Below are 13,497 nucleotides of genomic sequence, written 5' to 3'. Positions count from 1 at the left end.
CTGTGCCCTTTCCACAAGCCAGATTACCTCGATTATTGGTGCCTCGCGGAAAGCCCTTTGCAAGGGGCCCTGGCCCATCCCTTGGCAACGCCTCGTGCACCATGGCCTCCCTGCAGCCTGTGCACGTGCTGGGACCACGGGGTGACTTTCTCATGCACGATCTGCCCAACTACCCAGTGCTCCATGGGTCACCTCCTTCTTTTCCTCCCTCTCCTTTCAGCTTTCCTTGTGCTGGCTCTAGCGTTTGCCAAACCGCCCTGCGAGACGCTTGAATTCACAAAAGGAATGAAAAAAGAGGCAGGTAGTTTTCTGGTGGGTTGGTGAGCCGAACACAGCTGAAGCCCTGAGCTCACAGCAGGGTTTGGCAAGGGCCAGGGAAAGGGGAAGGCTGGACTGCACGGCAGGAGCGGGAGTGGAAGCTGGGGAAAGGTGAGCAGAGCAGCGAGCTTGACTCAGACCCTGCAACCAGCTGCTGTCCCAAGGCTGGGGCTGCACCGTCCCCTTCGGTACCTCCTCTGCCTGCCCTGCCTGTCACCTGGGACCTCGGGAACTCCCTACTTCGTCTCCATTTCACCTTGTCCTCGTGGCACCACAACCTCCTGGCTCAGCCCAGCTCCCCGGGTCCATCCAGCCCTCTGGAGCACATTTCCCCTGCAGCAACCACGCGCCTGCACATCAACACCAGGTCTTGCTCCCTGCAGAGCCCCTCCTAGACCCAGAGCCCCCCCCAGACCCCCCGTTTGCCAGGACCAGGTTAGCAGGGGTGCAGGCAGGTGGCTCGGAGGAGGCGCAGGGTACACCGGGAGCCTGCCCGCCTTCCCTCCTGCTGCCCTCACCTGGGGTCTGGAAGTTGAGCGCTACCAGCTGGCTGCCGCAGATCCACATGGGCAGGGGGTCGTAGTTGGAGGAGTCGAGGCGCTGGCCCTTGGGGTAGATGCGGGAGAGCTGCAGGCGGTTGTACTGCAGGAACTTCTTGCCTTTGATCTTGTTGACGTACTTTTCTGCCTTGGTCTCAGGGAAGGAGGACATATCTCGGTAACAGGCCCTCTCTGTGCCTATCTCTGGGAGGAAACAGCACAGCGTAAGCCAGGAGCACATTCCCTTTCCAGACACTTCAACCACCCTGGGCCCCTTCCTAACACCATCCTCTCCTCCCTTGGCTCAGCCACCATCAGGTTGTGCAGACCCTGCTCTGCCCCGGCGGGCATTTGCTGGGTGCCCAACACCGATGGCTGAAAGCATCAAAACCGCTCGGTGATCGGGCATGATACTCCCCAGCCCCATTCCCTCAGCAGCTGCTATGCATGGTGACAGATCCCAGCAACAGAGGGATGGGGAAGGGAACTTCCACCCTCTGGAGAAGGACATTTCCAGAGCTCCAATGTAAAGTAGTTCCAACTTGCTTTGGACACCTGCCCTCTGCTGAGATCTAGCCAAAGCAGCACCTCGGGGCACACCGCGGGGTCTGTAATGCCACGGTGACTGCCTGCGGTGGCCACCAGACCGGCAGATGCTCACTCTCTTCATCGAAGGGCACAGGTCGGCAATAGACCACCAGCTCCGAAAGCTCCAGGGCAATCTTCTTCCTCCTCTCCATCATCTTCCCTTCAGAGAGCTGCCAAGAGAGGGAGAGAGAGGCGTCAGGGCCAGGTGGGAGCAGCAGTGTTGGATAACCCAGTTCACCAACTGTGGTCAGCGGCAGCGCTGGCCTGGTGTGGCCGCTCCTGCCCACGCTGTGGGAACCACCAGCAGGTCTGCTGGGTCTGCATGGGGGTCACCAGAGAAGCACTCATGGGAAGGGCCCTTGGTGGGTCCTAACTCCTGCCTGGAGCGGGACTGGCACTGGTACCAGTGCAGAGCAGTTGTGGCCTTGTAGCTGAGCCTTGCCACCCTCCATGGATGGAGATCCCCCACCTCCCGAGGCTGCAACACCCTCCCGATGGACCAGTCTTTCCAGATGTCCAGCCTGAACCTCTGAAGCCACAATACGTGGCCACCACCCCTTGCTATATTGTCAAATATGACGCTGGCTTCATCATCTCTGTAACTGCTCTGCCAGTCATTGCAGGCTGCCATCTCACCACCCTCCCCACCAGCCTCCACCTGCTCTTCAGCTCCTGGGAAATCCAGGACTTGGCAAGGAGACATCTCCCCTGCCAAGGGCTCTCCAGACTCACCCGTGCGTCAGCCGTCTGGGCTGCCTCCCGGATCTTCTTCACCCAGTCCAGCAAGTCCTCATGCGTGTCAGCTGCCACGTCAAGGGACAAGCGCGATACCGAGGCCATGCTAATGGAGAAGACGAAGAGGCGGTTGTTCTTCCCCTCGGGGCGGATGGCTGTGTGGGGAGAGGGAGCAGAGAGCAAGGTCACAAGGAAATGCTGAGCAACGTCCTTCACACCGCAGAGGGGACAGACATTGAGGGACTCTCATGGCTGCCCCGGGACTCTTCAGCTAAGAGGAGGAGCTCCCATTTATGGCCACTGGAGGCAACAGATGGAGCCCAGGAACTGATAGGCGAGGATGCAGCGTGCATTCTGAGGGGGCTGAGAAGCCTCATGGGGCCTTTGTAGTGCCCTCTTCCTCTCACTCCTGCATCTTCCTCCCATTCCTGCATCTTCCTCGCTCTGTCCCTGAAGCGCCCAGGTGGTAAGAGCCACCCGCAGCACAACGTCCTCCGGGCTCTGAGGAGCAGAGGGACGGCAGGGAGCTGCGGGCTGGACCCAGCTCAGCCAGCACCCAAGAGCCCCAGAGCCCGTGGCAGCCCGGCAGGGAGGCTGGACCACACGTATGCGAGGGAGGACAGATCCTTACAGAGAAGAAGTGGCCTACAAAATCGGTCTGAGCTCCCTGGCCCGTGGGGCAGCTGCCCCTGAGAGCCGGCTCAAGGCGTGCTGGAGCGGCTCCTCGGCAGGCCGCCGGTGCTCCTCGGCCGCAGGCAGGCACGCCTGAGCCCCAGCCGCGGAGGCACGCTCTGTGCCGGGAGCAGCAGCGGAGCGCGTCACCACGTGCCAAGCACACACCACAGACCGGTGTTCACTTGCAGCAGGCACAGGGGTGCCTAGAGACAGACAGAGACCGCAGCCCTTCGGCCTGGAAGACCCGCAAACATCACGCGAGAGGGCTGCAACACCCCCCGGTCCTCCATCCCTCCCTGGCACTCACCGATCTGGCAGGAGGGCACGTCCAGGACACCTCCGAGCAGGTCTCCCAGGGGGCTGTTCTCATCCAGCTGCTGCTGGGAACGAAGCACAGGCAGGACGGCGTTGGGCACGGCACTGGGCAGCGCAGCCGAGCGCCGGGGGCTGCGCACACCCGCTCCTCCCCACCACCCCTCCTTGCTCCGCTCAGGCACAAGCTCACCTCCCGCTCCGGCTCCAGGCTACTGGGACCAGTGATTTCCTCTACATAGTTGGAAGGGAACCACAGCTGCTTCTTGCCACCGTAATCTCCTCTCCACCTGGAAGAGAGGGAAGGGGCATCGTCAGCACCCCCCACGGGATCCCAGAGCATCCTGACTGGGGGCCACAGGGCACAGACAGCTCCTCCAGCATCTGCTTTTAGGGTTCGTGAGGCTTTGGGGCTGTGCAGCTTGTGGGCAATCCCCAAACGGACCCAACCCTAGAGGGAACACACCTTTGTATGGATGGTGACACAAGGTTTGACTGTGTCCCCGAGGGAAAAAGGAGGCTCAGGACAAACTCACCAGCCTCCTTCCTGTTTCTCCACATTCTGGATGATGGCGTTTTTGGTGAAGGTCAGCTCATCCTCCCGCTGTGCCTTGTAGTCGAACAGAGCTTTGACTGCACACTGCAACGAGGAGGGGTCCCATGAGGCCAGGCAGAGGATGGACACATGGACAATGAGCCCACGGGATGAGAGACCACCTCCCACCACAGACGTGTTTGTTGGGGGGGATGTGAGGCACGTGGTGTGCAGGCAGCATCCAGCCCTGCTGCCAGAGGCTGCCAGACCCTAGTGACCCTTGCAAAACAAATCAAGGCCCCCATTTATGCCAAACCAGAGGTCATAAGTCTGGTATGGCCCTGGACAGGCACTTCCCTTTGGGCCGGAGCCACTGATGGGTTTAGTTTGGTGAGTTCAGAACAAGAGTTCTTTCAAGCACTGGAACAGGCTGCCCAGGGAAGTGGTTGAGTCGCCATCCCTGGAGGTATTTAAAAGCCGTTTGGATGAGGTGCTGAGGGACATGGTGTAGTGGTGGACTTGGTAGTGTTAGGTTTATGGTTGGACTCGATGATCTTAAAGGTCTTTTCCAACCTATACGATCCTGTGATCCTGTGATTCTGTGAAGAGGCAGCCCAGCCTGGGAACCTGCAGGCTCAGCCTAGAGCGTGTCTTCCTGCATGGTCTAGAAATGAGTGTGCAAAACAATACAGCTCTTGGAAAATAAAGAGACACTTGCTAAACCCTCAGGGCCTCCAGGTTGTTTCATGCCAAGCAGTGAGAGCGTACCTTGAAGGTGGGCATGGGGTTGGCTTCCACGTAGAACCCAGGATGGCGTCCCTCATAAAGGGCTCCGTAGTCTGGCTCCTGTGGAAGCAAAGGGCCAGTGGTTACAACGGTGGCTCTGCAGGAGAACAGGTCCCCTACCTTGGGGGAGGTAGGGAGAACGCCCCAGGGAAGGCACAATGCCAGAGATGATGTTGCACCCGGCAAACAGACGCCCAGCCCACACTCCCTGCTGACCTGGGTCAGAGGGGCAGCAATAAATCTCACTCAAGCCAGTAAGCGTTTCCAACAGGGCATGAAGCCCCAAGAGATGTGGACTGTGAAGCACAGAGATGGGTCACACAACACCACTTCAAGGCACCAGCTCAAAATGGACCTGTCCATCATCCTTTGGCTTAGCTCTTCCAACGGCTGCCCACACTCACCGCTGTCCCTATCTTCTCCAGCGTCTCCTCATTGATGGGGTACCTCAGCTTCATCTTGCGGTACAGTGGGTGCTTTTCATAGTAGCTGATCAAGTCCACCAGGCTCTCGAACTCGGAGTTGCCGAGCAGCACGGTCTGGCCCTCCTGCTGCACTCGACAGTGCTTGATCTTCCCTTCCGCCCTGGCAGGTGGAAAGACAGAGAGAAGTCCCTTGGTGCCTGGCAAGAGAGGGTCTCTGCCAAAATACAGACACCCAAGCAAAAGGTGCCCGCGGGCTGGCTGCTGAGCACAGCCATCTCCCATCAGAAGGTGGGAGATGGGAGGAGAAGCAGGGTCCTAAAGGCGCCCATGGGGCTGTAAGGCTTATCCAGAGCCATCCAGGAGAGAGAAGAGCTCTGGGAGGGCTCACGTCAGGCTCGCGTCCCCTCTCCTGCTGTTTCACACACTGCAGCATCCCAGCTCCACCTCCTGCGCCCACCACCCTCCCCCCAGGGACGCACCGGAAGGAGATGGCGTAGGAGCTGGGCTCGCTCCTCTTGCGCACCAGGAAGGCTCCGTCGCGTGGCACCCTCATCAGCATGTGCTCGGCTTGGGCCCGGGTGAGGTTGGCGTGGTACCACCTTTCAGGAAAGACATGTCACTGTGCATGGGTCTCCACACATCCGGCTCATCCCACACCTCTGCCACGCCGTACTGTTTCCCCTCCAGCCCATAAAAGACTCCCTTGAATCCTCAGAAGGAGGACAGGGAGTCCTCGTCATACGTGTAATGCTGCAACAGGGCTGTCTTCTCCTTTCTGTGGGACAGGCAGGAACAGAGCCATTTGGTGACACGTGGCATGGGCGAGGGCATCCCAGCCAAGCCCAGTACCTCCTTTCTTTGCACTAAGCTTCCCAAGACAACTAGCTCCATCAACGACAAAGCTGGCCAGCATGGCTGCTGCGACACAGAGAGCTCCACGGGGAGCAAGTGGGGACCAGAGAGCCCCAGCAAGGAAGGAAGGACTGCAGCAAGAGCTGGGAGGGCTTCCCATGGGGTCCCAGCTGCCCAGTGGACATGACCCACCCTCCCCAAACACGCACTCACTCCTTGCTCTCGTGGGCATTGGTCTGCGGCACTGGCTCCGTCAGCCTCATCTCAAACTCGTTGCACCTCAGCGGCACCTCCTGGTAGTGGGTGATGAGGTCGTAGAGGCTGTCGAACACCAGGTTGTCCGTCAGGAAGAACTTGGGGCTGCCGGCATCCTGCCGCGAGTGGATCCGGCAGTGCTGCACCTTCCCGTTGCGCCTGTGGAAGAGGGAAGGGGTAAACCAGGGTCATCTGTGGAGATTTTGCATCTGCCTCAGGCACACCTCCAGCCAGGACATGGCGTTCCTGCCCCACAGGAGAGCCATCGCGCAAGGGTCCCAAGGGACTTGATCCTTCTGCACTGGGACAGTGAGTTGACATGATGCCGGGGCACAGAAAAAGGGGAGAAACCTGCTCAAGGACCACTGGGGAATGGGACCCCACCACTGAAGATGGTATCAAGATGAAGACTACCCCAGGAGCGACACCGAGCAGCGGGCTGGCGCCTGTGGCCCTCACCAGAAGGAGAGGGTGTAGTCTCCAACAAAGGTCTCGCTCTCTCTGACGAGGAAGGAGCCGTCGGGGGCCCCCGTCTCGATGCAGTACTCTGTCAGCAGCCGCTCCGCGATGTGCCGCCCGTCGCGTCCCGCTCCCAGCTTGCCGTGAAACCACTTCTCCGTGGAGTGAAGTTCGGTGCTGTTGCTCACCTGGCAGAGGGAAAACCCACCGTCTTGGGTTACTGAGGGCAGGCTCGGGGTGCCGGAGTCTGCTCTGCTCGGGGGTCTTCCAACCAGGACCAGGGAGTTTCTGAAGCAGCTACCCACCCTTCCCACCACAGGATCTCCCCCTGAAGTCAGCTGGCAGAGGAGATGGCTCAGCCCCTTGGGCAGTCACGTCCTTTCTCTAGGGGAACAACTCACCGTCATGCACGGGAGCCCTCACCTCCTTTTGCTCTTCCTCATCCTCATTTCCTTGGTCACTGGTTGTCTCCCCAGAGTAATAGATCTTGCTGCTGGTCAGGACAAAGTAATGCGGGTTCCACTCCTGCAAGGAAACAAACTCTGGGCAAAGAGACCCCCTGAGGAAGACCAAGCTGGCCCACCACCCATTGTGGGATCTTCCCTCCTTGATCAGCACAAGCAGTGAGGGGTGATCGGGTTTGTGAAGCACAGTCACTGACAACACTGATTTCAGTGGAGTCACAGGAGCTTCCAAGACATTTCCCGGATCCAAAGCACGGGTTTATCGGTAGCAAAAAAATGGCATGTGATAGCTCTTACATACAAACTGGCTGCAGGTCACACTGCAAACACCCCAGCACGTATTAAATGGAGATGACCAAATGAAGAGCAAATCAATGCAAAAAGAAAACATTCGGCATGGATTCAGCACGGGGGATATCAGAGATGAGGATATCGGAGGTGGTTATGCAGCTTTACCACTGCACTCCCCCATTTTCCAAAAACCTGTTTCGATCGCACGTGACCTTGCCTGACAGATCCTCAGCAAAGCAAAGCAGCGGAAGAAGTGGACTGTGTATAAGTAAATGCACACAGTAAAATGAATGCTCGGCGCTTTACAAAGGAGAATGCTCGTTTAGGTGTGTTAAGTGTTGTAGGCACTTGGTAGGAGGCAGGCAGGTCTAGAAACGCAGGCCATCGCTAGGACTTACTGCAGCAACAGACAACAGGCTATACGGATTACACAAGAGCAGCTGCAGTGCATCAGCCCAGAGCTCCCTCTAGCTCAGCCTTCTGCCTCTAACAAGGGCCAACAGGAGATGCCTAGGGAAGAGCACAGGAGAGAGCCAGCATAAAAACTCCCCCAGCCTTCAGAGACTCCTGAGAAACAGGACGGACCAACGGCCTCTTAGATCATTTGCACCACAGCCCTTCCTTCCAGCACCACACAGTGCCTTACGGAGTGACCACGTCATTTATGGAGCCCACAGAGCGGGGCCAGGGTGACAGTGGCAGAGAGAGACGTACGTGATTGATGGGGTCTTCCAGGTAGAGGATCCCGTTCTTGATGGAGTTGCTGATGTCATTCTCTGAATACATTACGGACGTGGGTAACTCCTCGTAAGCACTGCCCTCTGCCAGCTTCTTGTGCTGTGGGATGAGAGAGCGGGTCAGGCACCGTGAGGGCAGCAGGCACCCAAAAAGCAGCATGGGTTTCCTGGCGAACAACACTAAAACTCCAGGTCTGCTGCAGTGGGTTCCTCCAGACTAAAAGATCCAAGGTAAGACCCATGCCACAGAGATCATCATATGGCACTAAAGTCCCACCCTTTCTTCCCAGAGGTGATTCCTGCAGCAGAAACACCAACATCCCCCAAGCTCTCAAGAAAGTCAGCACCCAGCTGCTGAGCTCTTTTCCCAGCAGCTCCTCTGAAGCAAGAGAGCTTTTTGTCTCCAATTGTTTTTAGCATCAGGTCTCCACTTCCAACCCTGCACAGCCAACCAACCCCTTTCAGAGGTAAGGAGCTGCCCTTGGTCCCACACCCTCACCCCATCTGCCCCCATTCTCTCCACCTAGGAGTCTTGCTGGAGAAGGGAGTTCACCTTGATGAGAATCTTCCTCTTGAGCTGGTTTGGAGAGGGAAGGCCGTCAGCAGAAATATCTACTGGTTTGGTCAAGAGCATGTCCCCAAAGACCTTCTTGAAATTCTGAGCCATGTTCCTCTGCTGAGCAATGCTGCAGTGGTCTTCAATGGACAGAATGACAGGGAAACTGGGAGGAGAAGGAAAAGAGCTGTCAGAACCAGCATGGTGTCTGGATGGAACCAACACCTTCTGAGCTCCGTTTCAAAACCTGGCCTCTGTGCCCTCAAAGAGCAGTTTGCATCAACAGCGATCTGTGCTGTCTTGAGCATTCAACGTAACCACCCTACAGCAGTGTCCCCACCACTGCTGGCAATGCATAGAGTGGAGAAGGGCTGGCAAACGACTGGGGTTTACCCAAAGCCTTCCCTCCCACAACTTTTTTCTGGGAGAAATCTCGCTTTGGCTGGGAGACACAACAACATGCTTTCTTCCCACCGAATCCCAGGCACGTGGTCTTGTGCCGGATCTCTGGATAAAGGTGGGCTTCGCTTTGCTACAGCCCTGGCTCTACCTTCTCTTTGCCTTCCTGGCAGCTCTGCTAGCTGAAGTCCGGGTCCCTGCTGTACTCACTCAGAGGTGACAAAGGCATGCTCCTTGATAGTGACCAAGACGTCAGAGAACTTGATCTTGGTGGTTAAGGTGTGTCCATGGTAGATGACTGGCATGCCATCGGGACCGTCCCAGCAATCCACTGAAAGAGACCCATGGGGGAAACTTAGCCCAAAGGCTGGAATATAGGCAGGACACGGACATGAGACAGACATGTCCTACCTAAGTGCTGCTGGAAACCGCACTGGATGGTAATAAAGGAGCGAGGTGAAAGTCCAGATCTTTCTGGGGGACCAAAAGCTCAGGCATGTACCACCCAGTCCCACAAAGCAAACGCCATCAGCTCTTTCAGCACATCGTGGTGACAATGCTGCCACTGGCACGTCAACCCGCAGCCCTGCTTTCCACGCAAAGCTTTCCCCGACCCCCGCAAGCTATCGCGATGATGGAAACAGAAGTGCCAGCTCCGGGTACTCACGTTCGATACAGCGGCATCCCATGCGCAAGCAGCGGGCGTACGCCTCCAGTGAGGACTCGCTCGAGAACTGATCCCCCGTCAGATACCTTTCATGTGAGAGAAGATATCAGCAAAGCAACATGCTCACCACGAGTGCGAATGTCTGCTGGGACATCGCAGACCTGCCTCTGCGATGTAAGGAACGGCCAGAGCCACGTTCCTCCAGACCTGCCACCTTCCCCAGGTGAGGGGTTCAACTCTGCCCCTCCTGCGAGGGGCTGCAAGCACTACTCTGAGGTCCAGCCTTGCTGCTGGCTCTTGAGATAAGCCTCAAAGAGCGATATCAGCGTTGGTGCCACAAAGAGCCCCCGTACCAGGCAGAAGCAGCCCAAGAGCAGGGTTAGACCAGCTCTCGTAGGCAGACGGGAGCTCGCTGCCTGCCCTCCAGGCTGCTCTGCTGGCTTAGGCTCTCGGTCCTTTACATTTGGGCTAAGGTGCTGCCACTGCATCCCATAAACAGGGAGCCCAGACAGAGCCTGTCTGCAAAGAAAGCAGTTCCCGCAAGATTCTTCTGGCAGCACAGAAGGAAAATGGCCAGGTTTTAATCACATCTGTCCTCAGAGGCTGTGGAAGATGACATTGCTAACGGTGAGAAATTGCCAGAGTGACCCGAAAGCACAGTCTGTGCAGATGTGTGCTGCTGACAACACCAGAGCAAAACACTGATGGTTAAATGATGGAGGGAGGACTGGGGCACCAAGAGGAAGGCCTTTGATGTACCCCGGGTTGGAAAAGTCCACTTGACCCATCACTGGGACTGGGCAGAATCAGGAGAATCCCACCCTGGCACAGGGGAAGAGGACGCTGGGAGCGGACGGGTGGAGAGAGCCATCCCCTAGTCCTTACGTGTTGTGTGAGGAGGAGATCCAGTAATGGGAGAGGGGGTTGTTCATGTTCTCCAGACACACCATGTCCAGTTGCGAGTTCCAGATGCTGTTCTCTTTGGAAAACAGGAAGGTGAGAAACTGCTCAGGAAGAAACAGAAGCGTGTTAATGATGCGGAGGAGCCGGGTGCTGTGGTTTAGCTTCACGCACATCTCACCCTCCGTGTCAGCAGCTACCAAGCAAGGAGCTATTTTCTAAGCTCAGCACAGACTGACCAGAGGCAACCAAGACAGCACACAGCTACCTGACGCAGCGTGCTCGAGTAACCACAGCTTAGGCATTGCCACCTATCCTCTGAGCTGTGCCAGGTATCTGTGTACAAATCCTTTGACCCGGCTGGAGACAAATTAATTGCTCTGCATTTTATTTTGCAGCTCACATGGCAGGCAATAGCTCACTAAGGCCATGTGGGTCAAGAGACCTTTGCGTGGTAGTCGGTCCAGAGTGCCAGTGACATGGTCATCTCCAGTTGTTTGTATTCTTTTGTTTTCAGCTCTTCTTGCTTTGGAAAGATCCTTACATGCCTCAAAGGCGCATTAAGCCTAACGCAGCCCCTTTCCTCCTCCAAATGAACTGCCTGATGAGCGCTCCCAGCTGCACACATTCAGCACAAGAAGAGAGCCCAGAAGTCATTCCCTTCACCAACCAGCTCTTGTGCAACACGGTGACCCACCACATTCCTCTCGTAGAGCAGTGCAGTTTGCAGGAGCTGTGGTCCTTTAAGCACCACCACCCCGCAGCGAAGACCCAGACAGCAGAGCTGTCACACCGCAGCACCCATCGCACTGGGGATGTCACACCCTACTCCACCCCGCTCCATACACGCTAGCGTTCGAGGTGTCTTACCTCATCCAGGGAGAAATAAGGCTCGTCAATCTCCCTCAAAGGGTCTCTCAGAAAGTTGAACATGAATTCCTGTACCTGAAGGGTATCTGCAGCCCAGAGCTCCTGCAAACCCCAAAAGAGACATAAAAAGGAAACCATTTCAGAAAGTATTATTCAAAACCACGTGCAGCTCATCCGGCTAGAAGCTTTAACCGTTAAGGAGGCAGTTTTTAATGCAAGACCGTCTCTGCCAGGAATTCAACTGTCAGCACAAATGCGGGATAGCACAGAACTGCAGAAATCTGCCCTGTTTCTAAGTGGTCTTCATTTTCTCAATGCCAAGCATTTTCCTCTCCGATAGCTCCTTTGCACACATCTGCCATCCCTCCTCCTTTGGCAGCAGAAGCCAACTCGGCTTCCTTTTGCTTCTCTCTCTCCCTGCGTGTCTTTCATTAGGCCACCAAAACGGCCGCGTCTCTTCGCTGGTTAACTCTCCGCTCGCTGCAGACCACGGGCAGGGAGGCGGCGGTGGGAGATGGGGAGGACGGTGCAAAGCAGGAGGCCCCACGCTCTCACGCAAGGCATGGCAGCGCTTTCACGAGCCACCCCTGTCCTCTGGGAGAAGGACAGCAGCAACGAGACGGGAGCCTGGCAAGAGCCGAAATAAAGGGTCTGCGCAACCCGCAAACGCACTGCTTGCGCCTGCGTGCATGTCCGAGCGTGCATGCTGTGCTTGCTGAATGACCTAAGATCTCGCTTTTAAATGGAAAGGTCAGCAATCAAATCAATAGGCTGCTCCTCAGGAGCTGCTGAGAGCTCCCGAGCAGACAGCGACCACGACGCTTTGGCTGCTGCAAACCTGCAGGACCAGCCGAGGCCACAGGGACTGGCTAAATCTCCACTGACCAGTTCCTCCCTCCTGGGACCTCCACTCCTCTCAGAGCTTCTGCTCTTGGTCCCTTTTCTGACCAGGGTGCCTGCCTGCGGCCAGGTTTACCCTCACCAGCGCTTCCCCTGCATCACCTCCTGCTCCAGGAAGGATGCGCTCAGGTTGTGGCCGTGCCAGGCAGAGCACCCCACGGCCAAATCACCCCAGCTCCACGGCAAGGCTATCCTTGGACTACCGGCTCCCTACCGATACCAGTGCCTACCCCCTCGTCCCTCCCCGGGGCCTATGTCGAGCTCACCCTCTGGTACTCCAGCAAGAACTTCTGCAACTCCAGCAGCGACACCCTGAAGTGCTCAGACCTTTCTCCACCCCTGAAAAGCAGAGAGAGAAGCTTCGGTCACTCATGCAGCACATCACGACCAACTGTTACCGGCATCATGTGAGATGCCATCTGCAACCACCATGGCACGTGCAAGCAAGCAGCGCTGCAAGAGCAGGGCGGGATGAGCAGAGAGAGCCGAGGAGGACATGCAAGGAGAGAGAGCCGAGGAGGACACGACAGCAAACACACAGCGGCTGAGATTATACGTCCACATCTCAGAGCCAGGGACTGCTCCAGGAGCAGTCCAGGATCCACACTGCCAAGGGTATGACAACGTGAAACTCTGGTGAAGGGCAGCAAAAATCATCAGAGGGACTGATTTGTAGAAAAAAATAGTCTGGCTTGTATAAGAGTGAAAAGAACTAAATAGCTCCAGGGCAGTCAAGGGGTGACTGTAGACAGGATGGAGCTACAGGTATCCAGAGGACATGGACTCAAGGAGGCAGGGCAAGGAATGAAGGAGGGGACCGTTTGTAGCTGATTATCTCAAAAGACTTGTCCATGAACGTACCAAGCCGCAATGGACGGCCAAGGGCCATGCTGGGGACTAACACCAAAAAACCCAGAAATGGACCGGGCAGTGCTGGCTGCCCTGGGCAGAGGGATGAACCAGGTGGTCTGCTGAGGTCCCTGCCGACTCTCTTTTCCATGGTTATAAGAAAAAAGAGAGGAAACCATGGGGAATTACCTGGACAAGTTAACAAGTCTTTCACTCTTTAGCTTCCGCGTCTAAATTCAAGCTCTTTTTATCACGGCTGAGATGCGCCCAGGGCAGCTGGCAATGGCACCAGAGGCACGGCCTGGAGAGGAGCCAGGGGGAGGTCACCGTGCACAGCCCGCACAGCCCCTGGCATTGCGGCCAGCCAGCACCAACCACCAGGACA

At 56.8% G+C, this 13,497-nt stretch overlaps 1 protein-coding gene across 4 annotated transcripts in view; it reads right to left on the bottom strand.

The window, feature by feature from the left end:
• Positions 1-13,497, bottom strand: part of PLCG1 (phospholipase C gamma 1) — a 50,530-nt gene that overhangs the window by 4,742 nt on the left and 32,291 nt on the right. For 2 of the 4 annotated variants that reach the window (XM_075517096.1, XM_075517097.1), the window contains exons 8-26: positions 12,530-12,602; positions 11,364-11,465; positions 10,479-10,597; positions 9,594-9,679; positions 9,137-9,257; positions 8,525-8,693; positions 7,949-8,071; positions 6,903-7,004; positions 6,480-6,667; positions 5,979-6,179; positions 5,393-5,512; positions 4,893-5,073; positions 4,471-4,548; positions 3,704-3,807; positions 3,361-3,457; positions 3,163-3,235; positions 2,178-2,335; positions 1,519-1,615; positions 837-1,061 (exon numbers count right to left, since the gene is read on the bottom strand). In XM_075517096.1, coding sequence (XP_075373211.1) covers positions 837-1,061; positions 1,519-1,615; positions 2,178-2,335; positions 3,163-3,235; positions 3,361-3,457; positions 3,704-3,807; positions 4,471-4,548; positions 4,893-5,073; positions 5,393-5,512; positions 5,979-6,179; positions 6,480-6,667; positions 6,903-7,004; positions 7,949-8,071; positions 8,525-8,693; positions 9,137-9,257; positions 9,594-9,679; positions 10,479-10,597; positions 11,364-11,465; positions 12,530-12,602 — 2,417 coding nt within the window. The remainder of the gene's footprint in view (positions 1-836; positions 1,062-1,518; positions 1,616-2,177; positions 2,336-3,162; positions 3,236-3,360; positions 3,458-3,703; positions 3,808-4,470; positions 4,549-4,892; positions 5,074-5,392; positions 5,513-5,978; positions 6,180-6,479; positions 6,668-6,902; positions 7,005-7,948; positions 8,072-8,524; positions 8,694-9,136; positions 9,258-9,593; positions 9,680-10,478; positions 10,598-11,363; positions 11,466-12,529; positions 12,603-13,497) is intronic. The other 2 variants (XM_075517098.1, XM_075517099.1) reach the window with 1 other exon arrangement.

Source organism: Mycteria americana, chromosome 14, assembly GCF_035582795.1.
Source record: "Mycteria americana isolate JAX WOST 10 ecotype Jacksonville Zoo and Gardens chromosome 14, USCA_MyAme_1.0, whole genome shotgun sequence".
NCBI lineage: Eukaryota > Metazoa > Chordata > Aves > Ciconiiformes > Ciconiidae > Mycteria > Mycteria americana.
This window is presented reverse-complemented; position numbering and strand designations above follow the sequence as displayed.